This window comes from Aethalodelphis obliquidens, unplaced genomic scaffold (genome assembly GCF_003676395.1).
Source record: "Aethalodelphis obliquidens isolate GAN/ISIS:26980383/991018 unplaced genomic scaffold, ASM367639v1 scaffold9, whole genome shotgun sequence".
NCBI classification, from domain to species: domain Eukaryota; kingdom Metazoa; phylum Chordata; class Mammalia; order Artiodactyla; family Delphinidae; genus Aethalodelphis; species Aethalodelphis obliquidens.
In genome coordinates, this window is record NW_020837953.1 from 23,207,846 (window position 1) to 23,228,360 (window position 20,515).

At 52.8% G+C, this 20,515-nt stretch overlaps 1 protein-coding gene across 2 annotated transcripts in view; it reads left to right on the forward strand.

Annotated features, from left to right (window-relative positions):
• The first annotated feature begins 586 nt into the window (after positions 1 to 586).
• The window catches only part of GRIK3 (glutamate ionotropic receptor kainate type subunit 3), a 238,414-nt gene continuing 218,485 nt past the window's right edge, over positions 587 to 20,515 (forward strand). Inside the window, exon 1 of one of the 2 annotated variants that reach the window (XM_027109070.1) lies at positions 587 to 716. In XM_027109070.1, the coding sequence (XP_026964871.1) occupies positions 602 to 716 (115 nt within the window). In that variant the 5' untranslated portion in view covers positions 587 to 601. The remainder of the gene's footprint in view (positions 717 to 20,515) is intronic. The other variant, XM_027109071.1, reaches the window with a different exon arrangement.

Consider the following 20,515-nt stretch of genomic DNA (forward strand, 5'->3'; position numbering starts at 1 on the left):
CCGGGTCCCGGGTCCCCTTCCCCGCCCAGGTGTGAGCTCGCGGGTGTACGCCTCGGCGGGTGTGAGTGTGAAGTGTGTGTGCGCGGGGGAGTGTGCGGAGGGAGCGCGGGCGGCGGGCGGCGCGGGAGGCGGGAGGCAGGGCGCGGGGGAGGGGGCTGGGAGGGAGAGTGTGCGCGCGTGCAACTCCACTCCGGGGCTTTGTGCGAGCCCAGGCGATAGCATCCGCGGCGGCTGGAGGAGGAGCGGCCGGAGACGCGTGCAGCCCGCCCGCCAGCGCCCGGCAGCCGGGGCAGGTGGGAGCCCGCGCGCGAGCCGAGCCGACGCAAGCCGCAGCCGAGTCCGAAAGGAGCCCGAGCGGAGCCCAGGAGCCTCTCTCGCGGGGGGCCCGTGGGCGGCAGCCGGGCTGGGCGGGCGCCGGCGGGGCGGCCCCCCAGTAAGATGTGCGCGGCGCCGCGGGGCGCCCCCCACTCGCAGCGGCGCTCAGGAGCCGGGCTGCTGGGCCAGGCGGCGCCTCGGGGGCTGCTGCGCGCCCGCGCCTAGAGCTGCCGCCCCAGGGAGCCCGCCACGGCCGCGCCCCGGGCACGCTCGGCGGCGCCCAACGATGACCGCTCCCTGGCGGCGCCTCCGGAGTCTGGTTTGGGAATACTGGGCCGGGCTCCTCGTGTGCGCCTTCTGGATCCCGGACTCGCGCGGGATGCCCCACGTCATCCGGATCGGTAAGGGCTCCCCGGAGCCGGGGGTCTCCGTGCGACCGGGCGGGGGCGGGAACGGGGGGCCACTGTACGCGATCCCAAGAGATTTCCCACCCTCTCTCCGCGCTGCCGGGGCCGGGTAACCACCAGCTCGTCCCGGTGAGGACAAAGTTCCAAAGCCGGGGTCATGGGCCTTACTTATTGGACAGGAGGCAGCCGGGGTGCGGCGGGCGAGGGGCCCTTGGCGCGCTTCTGGGAGGCCAGAGCTGGCAGAGTGTAGCGAAGCGTTCCGGTCCCAGCCCGAGTCGCGGGCGCATTTCCCGGCCATTGCCAGCAGGACCGGCCGCAGACCGAGTTCTGGGACCCGGCTTCTCCGCGAAGCGGCACCCCTGGGGAAGGCGCCAACTTCTCTTCCTTCCTCGTTCCCCGAGGGCCCCTCGCCCCCACCTGGGGCAGGGCTCGAGCGGCCGCGGCGGGGACGCAGGATCTGGCTTCGCATGACAAGGGCGGCCGGTCTTCTCTCCCGGTGGCTGCCCTCGGCCTCGGTGGCCCCCGTTCAGCCCCGTGGCGCGGGGCAGGGGAGGGGCGGCCCCCGCCGGTCGCTCCAGCCACCCGTCGCGGCCGAGGCCTCTCCTCCGCCTGGGGCAGCGCAGGCAGGGGGAAGGGAACGACGGAGCCCGCCCAGCGCAGCCAGAAAAGGCGACAAGAGGGATGCGAGTGGATTTTAAAGTTAGCCGAAATCCCTCCGCAACTGGCGGCGGCCGGCGGGGCTGCGTGCGGCGTTCTGGGGCTCTGGCGTCCCCGCGTCTCTTCTCGTCAGAGTCTCTTACTCGGGGTTTTAACTTTGTTGAGGCATCCTGTAGGCAGCGCTCCGGGCTGTGCGGGATGCCTCCGAGTGTTCCAGGCCCGAGACCGCCAGGGCTGAGCCCGGCCTGGCCACGCGGGAGCCTCCGCCACGCAGGCCCTGCGCCCGCCACCAGGCCGGAGACCTGGGCCGCCTGGGTTCGCGAGGCGCCACCACCAGCATCTGGCACAAGGAGGCTAGAGCTCTGCTGAGCCAGGACCACCTTCCTCCCCTGTGGCTCTAATCTAGGCTCGGACTCTGGGCTGCCGGCACCGTGAGGGGGTGTAGGGAACCAGTGTCGAGCTTGGTTTCTCTACTTGAGGTTTTCCTAGGAGGCAGTCAGAAATCTGTCTCTCCTGGATTCCAGATCCTCTTGAACTGGACACCTGGACGAGGGTAAAGCACAGTCCTCAGCTCTGCCCACCCTGGGGTCTTTCCCTTTATGCCCAGGACCCTGGCAGGCAGACATTGGAGGCAGAGGAATCCAGGCGCCCGACTCTGGGGACAGCCCTCGCGACCAGGCTTAACCCTTTGCAGCCCAGTCTGCTCCTGGCAAGACAAAAATATCTCTTCTATCTCTGCACCTTTGCCTGCCCCAGCGCCCAGTTTGGTCACCATTCCAGGAGCAGGCAGCCCCCTAGTAGTGGGCCAGTTCGTTCTTTATTCCCTGCTTCTTTCCCTCTGTTTTTTTTGTGGGCCTGCATGGTAGGGTGCCCTTGGGAGAAAAGAGGGGGACCCAAAAGGTGCTATGCACGCAGCCCATGCATTGCAGGTCCCTCTTCCGTGGTCCTTCCTCCACAGGGGTGGGATGGGCACGCTCCTGCCCAGCGTCAGGGGTGGCAGTGTTTGGGGGCCCAGGAAGAGAAGGAGCAGGTGAGGGAAGCCCCGGAAGGCAGAGCTGAGGAGGGGCCGGATGATGTATCCTCACCCGCTCTCTTTTACTGTGAGACTGACTTGCACTGGAGGACTCCTCACTGCCCTGAGGGGAAGCCCGAAGGCTGCCCGCCCTTTCTTGGGTTCACCATGTAATAATGCAATTAAGGATGGCAAAGCCCTCCTCTCTTCTAATCTTCTTCGTATTAAGCCCCAGGATTAATTAGCGTGTTGGCCCAAGCCGTTTATATCCAAGAGCCCTGCCCCGTTTGATTCCCAGCCTGAGGACTGGGGTGTTGGGCCGAGGCCGAACGTGACTGCCGGAGCTGTGCCGGATTGGATGGAGGATGGGAAGGCTCTGAGGCCCCTGGGCTTCTCTGGAGCTTCCTGGGGAGCTGAACTTCTGTCCTTCTGAGCACAGGCTGGAGTCTCAGCTGGAGCCAGGGGCTACAGTGGACGTGGCACAGAGAGACACACACACACACACAGAGAATCTCATGCTGAAACCCAAACACAGCATGTTGGCTGGGCCTGATGCCATCTCCCTTCTTCTCTCTCTCCCCACCCCTGGGATCTCAGGGCTCTGGCTAGGGCCGCAGGAATTGAGGCCTTGGAAATTGGGCTCCGGCGTGTGCTGGGTGCTTCTGGTTCCCAAGACTGGTGCCTGAGCTGGCTGCGCTGACAGCCGAATCTTTGCCCAGCAGGCAGGCGTCGCCTAGCACCAGCCTGGGAGAGGGGTTTTCTGCAGGTGTGCAAGGGGCTCTCTGGGCCGGGGAGCAGCGTACCCGCTCCCTCTCTTTGTGCCTTTTTTTGGGGACTGAAATTTCCTCTTAGACAAGGAGATGGATAGCTCAGCAGTGTGACAGAGTGTTCAAACAATCCGTCTTGAATAGATGAATTGCATTGCTCTGTCTTTTTGTAATTGTGTCTATCAGAGGGAGAGGTCAAGGCATTGATTGCTTGGATGGTTTGCAAGTAACAAAGGAGAGTAAGGAAGAGAGCGAGGGAGAGAGAGTAATTGGATTGTAGTCTGCAGGAAAAAAGTGATCATTGATTATTTTATATGAATATGCGGAAGATGTATTCTGCGTGTGGTTATCAAGCGTTGCTTACTGAAGGTTTTCAAGGCATATTGTTCAACATTTTATTATTATTATTATCATCGTTCTTATTGTTCAGATGGATCCTCGTCGTAACTCACAGAAAGCAGCTTAATGCATGGGTCCTCTCAGTGCTTCAGTGGCCTCATGTGGGGACCTGGATTTCCTGGTTACGTGACCTAGAAGCTGAAGTGGAGGGGCCCTGGGCTGGGAGCCAGGAGGCCTGGGTTTTCTGCTCTGCCTTCCACCAGTTTCCTGAGCCATCTTGGTCAAATCACACTCTCCCACCCACCTGGAGCCTCAGTTTTCCCATCTGTAAACTATTGAGTTGGCCGTGATGGCTGGGGATATTCTGTGGTTTCAAAGTTCCCTTTAGTGCAGGCTGGTGGGGACTGTCAGTGCCATAGTAGGTTTCACGGCTAGATCATCCCTCGTGTTACATACATACTGTAGGATAGAGGGCCAGCCTGGAATTTGAAAAGGGAGACAGACAGTGGGGTGGTAGCTGGGGAGCTCCAGTGGACGATGGTGATTTCTAGCCAGCCGGGGGGGTGGGGGGGTGGGGGGGGAGGTTCCGAGCCAAACAGCTGCAGAGACATAAAGCAGGTGTGTGTGGAGGGGTGGGAGGCGGGAGGGAAAGGCTGGCTCAGCACCGGCCCCTCCGAGCATCTACAGACAGAGCAAAAGAGTTTCGAGGCTCTGAGCCTGAGCTGGGGGCAGGGGTGGAGGAGGGGGGTGGCGCGGGGTAGCAGGTACTGCAGTCTGTCCCAGGGACATGAGGTCCCCTCGCCCAGAGTTCCCAAGTCAGCCCTGTTTGCATCTCCTGCGATCAGTTCATCCAAATGGTCCTGAACGTTCGTCTCCTGAGTTTGGGAGCTGCTATGCATAAAACAATGAGAAATTTCTCACAGTGACTGGTGATGCGCTGAAACATCCCGCCGTGTTGAGCAGACAGGCGCTGAATGAAGATCAATAGGGTTTTCCCCCCTGGAAGCAAATAGCTTCAGACAAGACCTGGGAGTGGCCCGAGGGGCCTTAAAAAGCATTAACTTCCGGAATTTCTGCCTCCACTTTCTAGCCCAGCTGCTCCTGTCAGCCCGGGCTTCCCTCCTTCTCGAGCTGGAGTTTCATTTCTTCTTGATGCCTGCCTCGCACTGCGCTAAACAGTCTTTTGACGTCAGGATGATCTGGGGTTTTTAGAGGTGGTTGATGCGGGGTGAGCCAGCACAGCGTCCCGACCAGGCCCTTCCAAGGTCACTCGCATCCCCCTGCTGCCGGCATGACAGTTGACTTCAGAAGTCCAGCCCACTGTGCTCTTTCAAAAGCGCTCTGAGGGGCAGCTCTTCATCCCACCCTTCAAAACGCAAGGCTGCTTGGCTGCCTTTAGGATCCTTCGTGGGGCCTGTGAGCCTCCGTCAGTGCCATTGTAGGTTTCACAGCTAGATGAGTCCCCACCTTCCCACAGGCCCCGTGTCCCTGCCCCAGGAAACAGCCACCTCCGTGGGGAGGGGGGAGGCACAGATGCCCTATGGGTACAAGAACAACCCCATCCTTGGGGGTGGGGGCGTGCAAGGTCATATGCAGAGGAGGCTCAGGGCTGCTCTTTTAGGGGAAGACCTGGTTGTGCTCCACCACTGGCACTGTTTCGGATCTGCTGAGGCCAGGCTTCGTCCAGGCTGTCGCACTCAGCTGCCCCAGCCTCTGCCTCCTGCTGCTTCCGCCTGCGCCCTGCCTTGCTTGTCAGGACCCTCCAGAGGGAACCAAGAGAGCTGATGTTCCCCCTTGGCTGGCCAGCAGCAGAGAGGAGCCCTGGGCTCCCCAGGCCCTGCCTGGCTGCAGAGAAGACTGAAACTCCAGGAGCAGGGCCCTTCCTCTGGGGCCTGCCCCCAGCGGGCCCTGGCTTGTCCTCCTGGGGAGCTCTGGATGGACAGGTGGGCCAGGGGCGGGCCTGGTGCATACAGGCCTTGGACTAGTTGGCTGGAATAGCTCTTCTCGCAGGTGCTGATTCCCCAGCAGCAGCGCCAGGGGGCAGTGTGCCTGTGCTGAGGTGGCCGTAAGTCTCCTGCCTGGGACCCCACCTGGGTCTGGAGCGAAATCAAAATAGGAAAACAACACACAACCGCAATGCAATGGCCCTGGTTTATTGAGCACTTACTAGCTGCCCGGGACTGTGCTTTTCCAACAGTGACTGGTGATGTGACTAGTAAGTGCTCGAGACATGTAGCTGTTGCGTTTTTTTTTCCTCGCCATCTGGTTTAGCCTTCACAAACACCCTGCAGATATTATCCTCATTTTGCAGATGAGGAAGCTAAGCTTGGTGAGGTCACTTGCCCAGGATCACGTGGCCAGTGAGTGGTGGATGCAGGATAAGAATTCCCGCCGGCCTGACCCCAGATCCTGTGCTTTTAACTGTCTGTGTAGTCGGAAGATGGGAAGCACTGATTTTCGTATGCGCTGAGTGCAACGCCCCCTCCCGCCATGGTTCTGGGTGCTGAGTGCAACGCCCCTCCCCCCATGGTTCTGAGTGCTGAGTGCGGCCTCAGGAGGCCTGGGCTGTATGAGCTTTGCAACATTTAACCCTACCAGTGCCGGTTTTCAGTGTCAGACTCTCCTTGCTGATGGACCAAGTGGTAGTTATGCTTCCTGTAGAGGAAAGATAGGAATGGTCTTTCCCACCCCTCCCGCATGTGCAACGCATAACTGTACACTGACTACACCCCAACTTGTCCAGGCGTCTGGACTCTGCCTAACACTTTTTTTTTTTTTGTGGTATGCGGGCCTCTCACTGCTGTGGCCTCTCCCGTTGCGGAGCACAGGCTCCGGACGCGCAGGCTCAGCGGCCATGGCTCACGGGCCCAGCCGCTCCGTGGCATGTGGGATCTTCCCAGACTGGGGCACGAACCCGTGTCCCCTGCATCAGCAGGCGGACTCTCAACCACTGCACCACCAGGGAAGCCCTCTGCCTAACACTTTAATCTGAGCCCGAAATAAAGGTTGGACTCTCCCTTGGTTGTGTTCAGTCCACCCACAGGAATCCCTCTACTCTGGAAACTCCAGCCTACATGTCACCCTGGCAGCCACCAGGCTGTCCTCAAAGACATCATCAGAGCGTTGAGGAAATCCCAGGGCCCTGTGTCTGTGTCTCCCTTCATCCTCTTCAGCTAGTGGCCTGGCCAGAGAAGGTGGCCAGCAAATTAGTTCTTGTCCTCCCTTCCTTCCCAATCCCATCTTCCCTCCAACATCCTTTCCAGGCTAAAAGGTTTTATGGTCATTTTATTTTTAAGCAAGAGCCACATTCCAACCTTCTAAATAGAGCCTGCATTGCTGTGAACTGAGACTGGTGGACAATAGGAGGGTAAGGTCCTCTGACACTGGGCCCAGGAATATGTGTTGCTGTCCCGCAGACACTGTGGGTTGGATGTGGGGACCTGGGTGCAAGAGCTGCACCATACCACGTCTGCAAAAGCAGAGGAGAGCCCACGCCTACCCTTCTCCTACACCTTGTTCCTTCTTCCAGGGGACACAGGGAGACTGGGTTATGGTGGCTGCAGGGACTGACCTGTTCTCGAAGTGGGGAAACTGCACTGCTCAGAGTGCCCACAGAAGTGACTGATTCAGAACAGGCACGATTGGAGGGGTCATGTTATTTTCCAGGGCCTCAGTTTCCCCATCTGTAAAGTGGGGATGAGACTTCCTGCCTCATGGAGTCAAATAGATGGGATGTCATTTCAAAAAAGCTTAAATGCTGTTCAAATGCCAGCATTTCTTCTTGTTTTTGTTGGAGGAGAGGAGTCTGACTCCGGCACAGGGCGGGACTGGGGTGAGGTGAGGGAGGCGGCAGGGGAGCAGGATTTAAGGAGGCGGTCAAGTGGTGACCCTGCTCTTGCATGACTGAACGTGACAGTGAGCACCTCCTTAAATTTTGTGCCCCAGGTGCCTCACTGGCCTGTACCTATTAGCACCTGTGTTTGTTCTGAAGTCCCTGTTTTCTTCTGCTTCTCTTTGTGCTCCAGACACTGAATCCTAATTGAGCGTGATTGAGAGAGGGGAGAAGACTGGATTGAGGGCAAGGGCACTAGGTTTGAGGACAACGGGTCATTCTGATTTTGCTTTTGCTTCCCTTCAGCCACATTTTATAGCTACTGGGCCCCTGAGCGCTCGGCCCCCACCTTACCTTGGTTTATTTCCTTCAGAATTACCGGCAGGGTCCACACTACCTCAGCGCCAGCCAGGCTCTCCCCTCCCCACAAAGCTCGGGTTCCCACGTTCCTCTCCTTGCTTCCTTTGACCTTTGTACCTTGTTCACTAATGCTCACTGGCCTTGGCTGTAGCTATACTTGCGGGTATGTGCAGGGCTTTCTCTAGTAAAGAAGTTTTTGGAGTCAAAAAATATATTTCATTGATTCTAAGATTGACTCTTCGCCCCACATTTTCACATCTCCGACATCAGTCTGTGTCTGACGTGTCAAGTCCGAGTTGACGTGCAGGATTTTTTCTTTCTTGGCACCTTAAAACGTGATGATGGTATGTCTCGGGTGTGATGGGATGTGGTGGATCTGAGTTTGAGTGGGAGTCTAACGTGCTAGCTGTGTGACCTTGGGCAAGTCACTTCGCCTCTGAGCCTCCATTTCCTCATCCACAAGGAAGAAATATTAATATTGGGTTAAACCATATTCAGCTATGGTTTATAGGTCAAACCATATTTGACCTATAAAAATTTCATATGGTTGAAACTTATAGGGTCTTCACGGGGTTGGTGTGAGGATTAAAGGAGATAAAGTATATAAGGCTCTTGACACAGTGCCTGGTTATAAATGTCAGGAGGAAAAGGATTCCCCAGCAGTGGAGGCTGTGCCTCCGCCATCAGCCTCGGAGCTCTGAGGCTATCTGCTTCTTGTATACCGTCTGCCTTGTGCCAACCTTGTGATCAGTACCCCATGCAGCTCAGTACACGGTATCTGCCCATTTCTGACATACCCATATGCCCAGCAGTGGAATGGATGTCCCCGGCAGCCTGTGACCGTTACCTGCCAGTTACCTGCTCCCTGCTAGGGAGCAAGAGGGGTGCTCTTCTGAGGATGCTCCTATATGTCCAGAAGCTCCCAGACTCCTCCTAGCCTGTTATTTATCACACACCTGAAGCCCACGGGGTTTTGGTCCTTCCCTACATTCGCAGCGTTTTAACTGAAATGTGTTTTGCATGTATGCAGAGCTGGGAAGACCCTGGTTATGGGATGCTCTTGAGGGGTTGGTCCAGGGAGTCCTGATCAGTCCTCTTGGATGTGGAGTCCAAGCTTGCTTCCGGAGCAAGCCAGTACAGAGAGGGTCTGCAGCTGGAGGCTGGGCCCCAGGGGATAGACACTGCTGGCTCTGCTGGGAGACACCAGGTAATGAGGCCACAAAAGCGGGGGAGGAGAGAGTCCCCATGGTGATGTTAACAGATCGGAGATAATGAGATGGAGTGATATCTGGGGGGGAGTGGCAGCTTCCACTTCAAATCCTTTGGTGCTGTGCTGAATGGTGGTTAAGGAAGGCAGAGGGAAAAAGAGAAGGGAGATGGAGCTAAGATTCCAGTTTGTGTGAAGAGGGTTCCAATCCATAGGAGACAATTAAGTCTTGTGCTATTAAAGGGACTGATGCAGACAGGCTGCGATGGAAGGGGGTTTATAGAGTTCTCAGAACCACTGCAGGGATGAGCTCTTTAAATATAGGAACGAGAGAGACTTCTGCAAAGCCTTCCTGCATCTGCTTTGCAGAACTGAAATATGCTATTCCAAAAAGCCTGCCCAGTTGGGCGGAAAAGCAGAAGCAGGGAGCCAAGGCCTTCCCAGGGCTCCAGGCATCACATTTCCTGTCTGTGGTGAAGAATCACAGAATCCACACTGAAAAGAACCCCGGGGGTCAGTCTAGGCCTCTGCTTCTCCAACGTTAACATGCATCAGAATCACCTGGAGCGCTCAGTAAAATACAGACCCCAGAGCTTCTGATTCAGTGGGTCTGGGTGAGGCCTGAGAATTTGCATTTTAATAGGTTCCCAGATAATGCTGGTGCTGCTTATCTGAGGACTACACTTTAAGTACCACTGTTCTAAGTCACTGGAGGACCCCCCCTGCCCCCCATAGGTGGATATCTCGTCTCTGCTTGAATACCACCTGTAACAGGAAACTCACCACTTTTCAACCGTGCTTTGTTCTTTATTGCAAACGTATGGGCCGACTCCAATCTTTGTTGCAAAATTTCCCCTAAAATTGGTTTTCCTGCAGTTCTGGGGAAGGCAGTAGGACTTGGACGTTGAGAGTATTGGTTCTGAAATCCATCTGTCTTGAGTTTGAGCTCTCATTCCTTCCTTCCGGGCTGTGTCACTGTGGGTAAGTCACCTAACTTCTCTAAGCCTAGATTTCCTCACCTGTAAAATGGGGATAGTAATAGATTTGACTTCATGGGATCATTGTGAGCATTAACGTGACTGGCCCCAAGGAAGTTCTGAATACATTCTAGCAATCTAACTTGTGGATAAGCTCACAGGTTCTGGAATCCAGCAGCCTGAGTTTGAGGGCTGCCTCCATCATTTCCCACCTGTGTGATCTTGGGCAAATTATTTAATCTCTAATAATAATAATAATAATAATACCTGCCTTACGGGGTTTTTATAAGGATTAAATGAGTAATGCATGTAATGTGTTTAGACTACAGCCATGGTAAGCACTCACTAAATGTTATCCATTGCTCTTAATATTATGCTTACGCCGCCCCCGGATTCTGGTTTGGATTTGCGCCCTGTCCCACAGCGCAACCCTACAGAAATGTAAAGGCATTTCTCCGGACTAAAGATAACGAATTCTTTCAGCATGGTGTCCAGAGCTGACCACAGTCCTGCTTATGTATTAAAAACTGTAAACTCATCCTCTCCTCACATCTCAGCGTTGGTGTCTACTTAACACCCCCGGATTATTTCAGGCTTTTCTGCAGCCGTTTCACTCTGTTGATTTATACTGGGCTGGTGGTCTCATGAGATCACAAGATCTTTTATGCAGGCACCGCTGCCCATCTATCATTTCTCTCATCCTCTCTGTGGCAGTTGATCTTTCGAGGCTGAAGTCAAGACCTGTCATTTATCCCTGGAAAATCCTATCATTGAACCTTCAGGCAGTTTTTCTGGCTCTTTGTTTCTGGACCACCAAAGCCTGTTCCCATCTGTCCATCCTTGGGAGGTGGGCATGGATTTCACCCTCTTCTTCCGCCTCGGCCTGCTCCAGGGGTCTGTGATAGAGAAGTAAGTGGTTATTGGCCTGCAGTATGGTTGAGGTTGGGAACCGCAGATGTGGACAGTGGAGTTTTGTGGCTTCCTTTCTGTTGTCTGGCATGCTTCGTGCCATCTGAGCCTGGGACGAGCATGCCTTCCCTCACTTCAGCCATCCCTGCCATCAACACATTAGGCAGGAAATAACCAATGTCAGAGTCTGTTGGCTTATTCAGTGGTCTTAGATCCACTACCCTACACTTAGCCAGCTTTGAAATCCCACTGGGTTCCTTGTGCTTTCAGGCCCTTTATGACCTGCCGTGCTTGGCATCTCTAGACTCATGCACTGTCCCTCCTTGCCTCACACACACTCTCTGCTCCTCTGTACCAAACATCCAAGTCCCCAGAAAGCACTGTGCCTTCCCTCACACTTGGCCTCTTCTCTTGCTGTTCTTTCTGGCTGACTTCTAGTTATCCTTCAGGTCTCAGCAAACATGTATTCCTCCAGGAAGCCTTTCTTGACTCCCACATCCTTCTGTGAGTCACCACAGCACCCTGAACTTCCTTTGTCGTAGCACTTACTGAATTGTAATTCTTGGTTACCTTAGAGAGAAGCTCTCTTAGAGACAAGCGTGGACCACAGCTGGCTTATTCACCACTTTCCCAATGCATCTAGCATCGTGTGTGGCACACAGTAGGTGATTAATAACTATCTGTTAAATCAGTGAATGCCTTGATACATACAGTCATTTGAATATAAGTCCACCTAACCTTCCTAACCTTCTCATTCAGCTCAACACTTTTTCCATATTGTCAACAAGGATTTCATGAAAGACATTGTTAGATTCTTCTGTGAAGTCAGTGTCCTAATGCTGTCCATGGTGGTGTTCTGCTCCATCGGTTCAGCACCTTCTATGCCAAGACCTCTCCCGTGAGGTCTGCTGGGCACAGCTGGAGTGTTTAGGGGAGTGGGCCTTTCTTTCTCAGGCCTAGAACTCGTCTTTATATCCATTGTCTGGTTCATATCATGATGAGTCTTTTCTCGAGAGAGGCACAAGCTGTCGACTTCAAGAAGAGGCAAAAGAAAAGACCACGATCCTCCTGTCTTTTCTGACGTCTTCCCTCTCTCCTTCCCATTTGCCCCTCAGCACCTCTGCTGCTCCCTCTGGGAACTGAACCATGGAAGAGAACTTCTGCGGTTCCATCCTCAACAGACGGGTCACTCAATTAGCTTCCAGGCAGAACTGTAGCTGTGCCACTTGTGCTACCACCAGCCACAGGTCAGGCTTCTCCTTTTCCTGTTTACGCCACATCACTGGATCCTGCCGGGATGTGTAGACAACAGGTTTACATGACAGGTTTGTGTCAAGTGAGGTGTTGACAGTTAACCTGGAGAGTCAGGCTGTATAGACAGTCAGCCTGGGCCATTTAACCCTGGGAGCATAAACGCCATCCACAGTGGGTTTAGCGAGTGTGAACATGTGCGTGTGTGTGTGTGTTTGTGTACTTGTAAGGGACGACCAATGGAAGGGTTGCTTCTCAGGCACAAGCTTCCCAAAGTGGGACTCAACAGCCTGCCTTTATCCCAAGCCTGATGAGTGACTACAGTGACTTTACTTTGGATCAGTGGGGAAACTGAGGGCTTAAGTGATGGTCCCAACTCCCGGCTGACTGGGCTGACCTGTCTACAGAATTCGTGTAGCTGAGAGTGAGGGTGGGACAGGTTTGCAGGGAAGCACCGAACTTCCCCTCCTGAGACTAGGACCTCCTCTTTCTTGCTTCTCTCCCCAAGGAAACAGGTGACACATTGTGAGCAGAAAGAGCCTGTGGCCTACATGACCATTTTTCCTGCCCAGTTTAATAGAGGTGACAGCCGTCTATTTTACTTGTCTCGTAACATCGAATCTGTAAATAAAATATGGGTGAACTCTCAGGTTTAGTTATGGCTGGTCCATGGGGACTGAGGGCTGGGGGAGAGTTGAGCAGAGAGATTGGATCCCTGGCTTCTTACAAGAGAAGCTGAGCCTCGTCTCTTCCTCTGGATCCAGAAAGTCTTCCTGTGCTGGAGGAGGCCAGGCAAACTCATCCTGTTTGACAGTCTCTGAGTCCGTGGAAGAACCAGAACACAAGTGGAGGTACTCCGAATGTCAGAACTTCAGGAGTACAGTACCTGCCCCACGCTTTCCTCTCACAGGTTGGGAGACTGAGGAATGAAAAGAGGAAGTGACTTGTGCCACATCCCTTGGTGAGCCATGGAAAAATCAGATGAAAACATGGGTCCCTGACCCACCCCCAGTCTATTAAGAAAATCGCATCCACTTTCCTATGACACACACACAAATCTGCACGCATTTGAAGCCTTAAATTTGCAGTCTTAAGAGACTAGATTTTTCAGTGTGGCAAAACAGACCTACAAAACCTCTATTTCACATTGAGGGAGAGATACAAATCACATTCCTATGTGTTTATAAAAGCTCGTAGATAATGATAACACCCTGTGTAGTCCTGGGAGCGGCAGGGAAATTAAGGTCCACCGCAACCTCTGCGTTCAGCACCACGGAGAGCAGCCAGGCCCTGGGGTAAGTGAGTGGGCGCCACCTGCGTGCTGATTCTTACGGTAGAGGCGATGTGGTTATTGTAAGGTCTTGCTAAACAGGCATTCTTTTTCCAAATGCTATTCCTCTAGGACTTTGCCGTTCGTAAACCAGACTGAGGTGTTGAACAGGTACACAGTAGGCTGGTAAGAACGATTATTTGTGGTCGTTCAAATCGAGTTGCTCACAGTAAAAGAAAATGGAGTGAATGGATAGAATTTTCTCCTTTTTTTTTCCTCCCACATAATTGTTCTCAAACCTTCGGTGCCTTGTATGGCTTGTCTGCTAGGGAGCAGTAGCAGACGACAAAATGAGTGAACATTCCACCGTCAAATATCACACCTGATACCAAGCATCTTTGCTCAGCGTGTCAGCACCATCTTTCACATTGCATTTGGTAAGTAGGATAAGTTATGTATTTTTATCCCGCTAAATGTGATTGCTTAAAAGTGTTTTGTGTGTTATTATTTCCTGAATCGTGGAGCCGTGCATACCTATAACAGAGCCATGTTTTCTGCTAGTAAATAAAATTACTCCTCGTTCAGGTGATGGGAATTAAATGTGTCACAGCTTTGTGGCATTCCCCAAAGAACCCCGGCAGAAACAGGTGCCCCACCACCTGGATGTGTCTGAGAAGCCTTGTGATCAGGCTGCGTGTTGACAAAGGTTTCTCCCAGCCAGGAAAGTCACGCCACGAGCGACCTCAGCATACCTCAGAGAAAGGGGGAGTTTTGTCCATCCCTGGGGTACGGAGCGTGGCTGAAACACCTGGACTCGAAGCCAAGGGCATAGGAGGCTGAGAGCGTTAGAAAGATAGAGTCTGATGGATTGGCACTGGCCTCTGAACAAGGAGGGAGGCTTAGGTAAATGGGCTCCCAGGATTTAAGGAGGCAAGATGACACCTTGAAGTCATACTGCAGATAGAAAGATCTGGATTGGGCAGGAAAGAGTAAGGCTACTCCGGGGACCCTGGATCGAGACATCTTAGTGAGAGGGGATGGGGGTTTTTTCTGCTCCTGCTTAGATTCTTAGAATCAGAAAAATCTGCTTTGGAAATGTGGCTATTTTTATGCTGCTTGTAATTTAGTGTTTATTTCCTGTCTTTTTCACATGCTCTTTGGGCTGACTCATTGATTCACCAAACATTTCTGGATCGCCCGCTCTTGTGTACTGCAGAGTACACAGGGCAGGGGATAGCGGGGGTCTGGGGGGATGGCTCAGCATCTCTGGACCTGGTGGCATCTGAATGGCCTCATGGTAGGTCCAAATAGGTGACCTTAAGTGATAGCCATGGTTCCTTGAACAGCTACGTTCATATAGTTCAGGCTAGAGCCCTGTACTTAGATCTTCCTTGTTCTTCCGTGTTCTGGGGAGGAGTACTGAGGCTCAGAGAAGACAAGAGACAAGGTAAAAATCACACAGTAGAGCCAGCTGGGAAGCCACATCTCTTCCCTCTCACCCTTCAGTCCTGCCCTTGTTCTTGCCCTTGCTCCTAAATCATTTCATCATTTATGTTGTTCTGAGAGTTTTTTCACCCCTGAGCTGTCAAACCCCATCCTCAAGCCCCACCCAAGGTTCATTTTGGCCAGTTCTCGGTCTCTTGGTAGAAGTGACTTAACTTTCCTGGATAGCGTGGGTACGTGTGTAAGTAGGAAGGAAAAGGTTAACAGGGCTTAGTATCCAATTTTTCATGTTTCCAAAGGATCCGATTCTGTCTCCTTGGTGAGAAAGTTCTTCTTTGTGGCCAATTCAGAGTCTTCCTGCTGCCGTGTAAAGCCATCTCATCCAGGATGTGACATTGGCCATTCGTGGGGTTTGGGAGGAGACATCTACAGAGTGAGATAATTGGGAGCTAGTAGCTTCAGGGGCTTCTTTTCCCTGGGGCTGTAGCAAAGGAGCTCTCAGACAATTAAGCTGAAACGGCTGCACTTTCACTCACATGGGTTTGGACAGATTTATAATATTTTCCTTTTTAAAAAATTGGGATTTTTTTTCATGGAGACAGTGATTTATGGAATAATCAATTTCTTTATCTACCTAATCCATGGGCGTGATCTATCCGTGTAGATATCAATTTCTCCCAGAGGCTGGGGGGAGTGGACAGCCTTTGAGCCCGAGTCATCCAGCAGAAGGCAGCTTTTTCCGGGAGCTAATGTGATCCCAGATCTGGATCTGAGGCCTGTAGTAAGGAAGGGGTGGAGCTCCTGCAGCCTCACTCTTTGAGCAAAGATGCTAATTCTTTCTCCTCATCAGTCTTAGCCCCACCCAAAGAGGAGTGAGGTGTAGTATGTGCTGTTCCCGTCATACAGGTGTGGAGACTGAGTGCCAGAGAGGATGCTCAAAGACCAGAGGTTGGAGACGAAGTCAGGAGGGGTTATCTCTCAATCTTTGAGGACTGCGGCATAGAAGAGGGGGCAGACTGATCCTATAGGTCCCAGGAGAGAATTGAGGCCAGTTGGGTTATGGTCCAAGAAGGCAGAATTTGGTTCAATACCAGCTGTCTTGTAGTCAGTGATCTTTGAAGATTAAGTGAGATACCTTGGGCATAGTGAAGTTTTCTTGCTATGGGAGATGTTCAAGAACAGATTGGCCTGGGATGTTTCAGAGGGGCTCTGAGTTCCTTTCAGAGGAATATATATGAAAACACATATGAAATATATGAAATTCTAGGTATCCTCAACTGTGCAGTTAGAGATGCTATAACAATTCGGGCTTTCTGAGTTCCCTAAAAGACCAGGACTGTGCCTGCTCTGGGTTACATAAACTCCATTAAGGCTGAGCTCAGCATGGTGGTTGCAAAGAATATTCTTAAAGTCAGACCCTTCCCTGCATGTCTTCTACAGCAGTTCATCCCTTGGCAGTACCCTTGGGTCAGAAAGGAACCTGGTGGCTGCAGCCAGCTCCAGGGAGGGCCCATCAACAATTACGAGCAGTATAATGCCGAATACATTGGCATGCCCGATGTCACTTAATTTGCACGTCTCTCTGACGTAGGGATGGTGACCATCTTTTGCAGATGTAGAAACTGATGTCTGAGAGAGATGGATGGTCCAGAGTCACACAGCTGGTCGAGGTAGAGTTTTGTCCTCTGATTCACACATGCAGTTGGTCGTTCTCACACGTGCAGTGAGCCTTTTCTGGGCACATGCTGTATTCCAGCCCTCTGTGAGCTGCCAGGACTGCAGGGTGAGCAAGACATATGTGAGCCTGGCCTCATGGAGCTTGCAATGTAGTGAAAGACAGACATCAGAGAGTCATTACGAAGGTATCACCTCACACCAGTTAGAATGGGCATCATTAGAAAATCTACAGACAACAAATGCTGGTGAGGGTGTGGAGAAAAGGGAACCCTCTTGCACTGTTGGTGGGAATGTAAATTGATACAGCCACTGTGGAAAACAGTAGGGAGGTTCCTTAAAAAACTAAGAATAGAATTATAATATGACCCAGCAATCCCACTACTAGGCATATACCCAGAGAAAACCATAATTCAAAAAGACACATGCACCCCAATGTTCATTGAAGCACTATTTACAATAGCATGGAAGCAACCTAAATGCCCGTCGACAGACAAAAGGATAAAGAAGATGTGGTACATATATACAATGGAATATTACTCAGCCACGAAGAGGAACAAAATTGGGTCATTTGTAGAGACATGGATGGACCTAGAGACTCTCATACAGAGTGAAGTAAGTCCAAAAGAGAAAAACAAATATCGTATATTAACACATATATGTGGAATCTAGAAAAATGGTACAGATGAACCAATTTGCAAGGCAGAAGTAGACACAGATGTAGAGAACAAGGACACCAAGGGGGAAAGTGGGGAGGGGGTGGTGGTGGGATGAACTGGGAGATTGGGATTGACATATATACAGTAACGTGTATAAAATAGATAACTAATAAGAACCTGCTATATAAAAAATAAATAAATAAAATTTTTTAAAAGAAGAGTCATTACGAGCTCAAAGTGTGTTGCAGAGGGAAGTGCAGGCTGCCAGGGGAACATCAGGAAGGGCTGCCCCAGGGAAGTGACGTTTGTGCTTTGACCTGAGGGAAGAGAAAGCGGTGGTTAGGTGATGGCGATGGGGAGGAGGGAGGGGTATGTTCTAGGCAGAGGGAACAGCACGTACAAATGCCCAAGGCACAGACAGTTGTGTTAAGTTGAAACTCTATGAGCTTTGGAGGTCAGACATGGTCAAGTATCAGCAATTTCATATGTTTGACACTAGTGTTTAAGAAACGCAAGCAAGTCGGATGTGAATGGAGCAAACAGAGGGCATGTTAAACACATAAGGCCTGAGTAGTGGGGGTATGGAAGGCTGGATAACCCAAGGCAAGCAGGCTGAACTTTAGCCCCAGGGCACTGGGGAGCCATTGAGGACTTTATGAAGGAGAGCAACAAAACCAGATTGTAGCTTTGAAAAGTCATCCTAGTGGCCATGTGCTGTGACTGCAGGTGTAAGGTTGGAAGCTGGGGGCAGGTGGACAGGCATCAGGAAGCTGTTTAAATAGCCCAGGTAGGAAAGGACAGGACGATGTAGCATGGAGGGTTGGTTAGAGGACAAATGTCCTGTTTCCTGGTCCAGGGCTCTCCCCAGAGGCCGGGGCATCCCCTTTGCCCCAGGCCCGAGCACTGGAGGCCAGGCCATGATGGGCATGAGCCACCCTTCCCAGGCCACGCATCTGTTTCTTTTTTTTTTTTTTTTTGCGGTACGCGGGCCTCTCACTGTCGTGGCCTCTCCCGTTGCGGAGCACAGGCTCCGGACGCGCAGGCTCAGCGGCCATGGCTCACGGGCCCAGCCTCTCCGCGGCATGTGGGATCTTCCCAGACGGGGGCACGAACCTGTGTCCCCTGCATCGGCAGGCGGACTCTCAACCACTGCGCCACCAGGGAAGCCCACGCATCTGTTTCTTGAGTCCTCCATCGATGGATGCCACATCCGCTGTCTGCGAGCTCAGCTGGGCCTCCAGCCCCATTTCGTGGTTCCCTGGTTTGACCAGACAACCCTAGGCGTGTTGCGTCTCCTGGAGGCAGCGAGCACTCCTCAGGGGGTGGTGGTGGTGGCCGCTCCCCTCGTAGCCTCTGCCCAGCCAGGCCTTCAGTGGGTCTTTGGTCTCTCTGACAGCCTGGCAGGGAGACTCGAGAAATGGGCTCCGTCTGGTCTTGGCTCTTCCCTTAGAAGCCTCCAAGGGGCCAGGAGCTTCCCTGTGGCTGAGCTGAAACCCCTTCTCCCACTGAGGGTGGAGCTGCCTTCCTTTTCCTTGACAGATGTGGTGGTAGGAGGGAGACCTCAGCCTGCAGGACGGGTGCAGGGGTCACTGATACCCAGGACGATGGCAGCAGGGGTGGGAGTGGCAGCCCCACGCAATCTGGCTGGGCTTTGCTTCCAGCACTCTGAGCTGATGAAAGGTTACTATATTCGTGAAAATAATAATAGCGATCCCTCCCCTCGAAGGCTTACAACGTGCCAGACACTGCGCTAAGCATCTTCCAGGCATTCGGTCACTTAATGCAGCAGATGTAAGAGGTAAAGACTTTATCCTCACTTTGTAGATGAGGAGGCAGAACCTGGGGTGAGCCACACAGAGGAAGCATTCCGTAGATGGTGGCCCATATCATCAACATCGTCGTCATGATTGCTGATGTTACTTTAAATAATGGACGTAGAGACCTGTCAGAGTGTCCAGTTCATTGTAGGTGCTCAGGGGTATTTATTGAATCTCTTTATACAGATTTGGGCGGAAAATGGGGTGAGTGGGCTGGGTAGGGAAACCAGCTTGGGACAAGGCTCTACCCAGCTCTGTCAGTCCGTGAGGCTCTCTGGCTCCCATTCCTCTAGCCCAGGGCTTTCTTAGCCCAGTGCCTCCCCTTTCTCATGCACGTGGCCCATCCCCCATTCCTCTAGCCAGGGCATCTGGATTCTCTGGCCCCCCTGGGTGCCCCTTCCTGGCAGCTGCGAGTAATACAAGGACAGCCCTCAGTACCCCCTCTTTGGGCAGCGAGGGTGGATGACAAGACCCCCATCCTTCAGGTCTTCACACTGTGGTTGGCTTGCCCAGTCCCCAGCCACCAGCAGACCCCTCCCTTCACCCAGCCAGACAGAAGCCACTTCACCCACAGAACCATTACCAGCTCAAGGCAGGCAGGGTTGTTTCTGACTCCCGTGCTTCTATTCTGTGCTCCCCATCTGTGCCCTCCCTTCTTTGGCCTCTTGCTGAGTTTCTTCTTTCTCTTTTTCTTTCATGCTTCATGTGCTATTGTACGTCTCGCCTCTTCCAGAAAGCCTCATCTGATGCACCCAGGCAGTGGGTTACAGCCGTCCCTAAGCCTCCCCGGAGCCTTGCTCTAGCCCCCTTTATCGGTGCCGAAATACCTACTTCCCCACTCTTCTCCCTCACGACCTCAGAACTTATAATGTTGAGGCTTGTAGACCTCTTGTATTTGCCTCAGACTTTTTTCAAATCTTGTTATTAAAACTACACCACCTTCTGATAGTTTACACTCTTGAAGACAAACTCTGTGGCCTGGAATTCAATTCTTTCTGAACTCTGTTTCTAGGCTCTGCCCTCACTGCCCGTCAATTTAATTGCAAGTTCCATTAGTTTTTTAAGTGAGTTAGCCCACATTCAAAAGTGGGGATGTTTGGGCTTCCCTGGTGGCGCAGTGGTTGAGAGTCCACCTGCCGATGCAGGGGAAACGGGTTCGTGCCCCGGTCCAGGAAGATCCCACATGCCGCGGAGCGGCTGGGCCCATGAGCCATGGCCGCTGAGCCTGCGCGTCTGGAGCCTGTGCTCCGCAACGGGAGAGGCCGCAGCAATGAGAGGCCCGCGTACCGCAAAAAAAAAAAAAAAAAAAAAGTGGGGATGTTTTATACAAAATCCAGGTTGATGGATTTCCAGGTTCTTTTCCCCACATGTCACAGCCGCCACCTCTCCTTAGCGTGCCTCCCCTGTGCCAGGGCCATTGACTGTCGTGCGTGGTGCCCTTTTTCTTGCAGTAGAGTTGAGAAGAAAAAGTAAAATGTTTTGTGTACCTGTGTGTTTATTATCAGGAGTAAACAGAAGACAAAGAGGGCCGTTTGTTTCGAATGTTTCTCTCTCACCAGCCCTGCTTCGCTTTATGTTTCCTTTTGGCTCCTGCGGGCACTGTGTCCCCTGGACCAGGA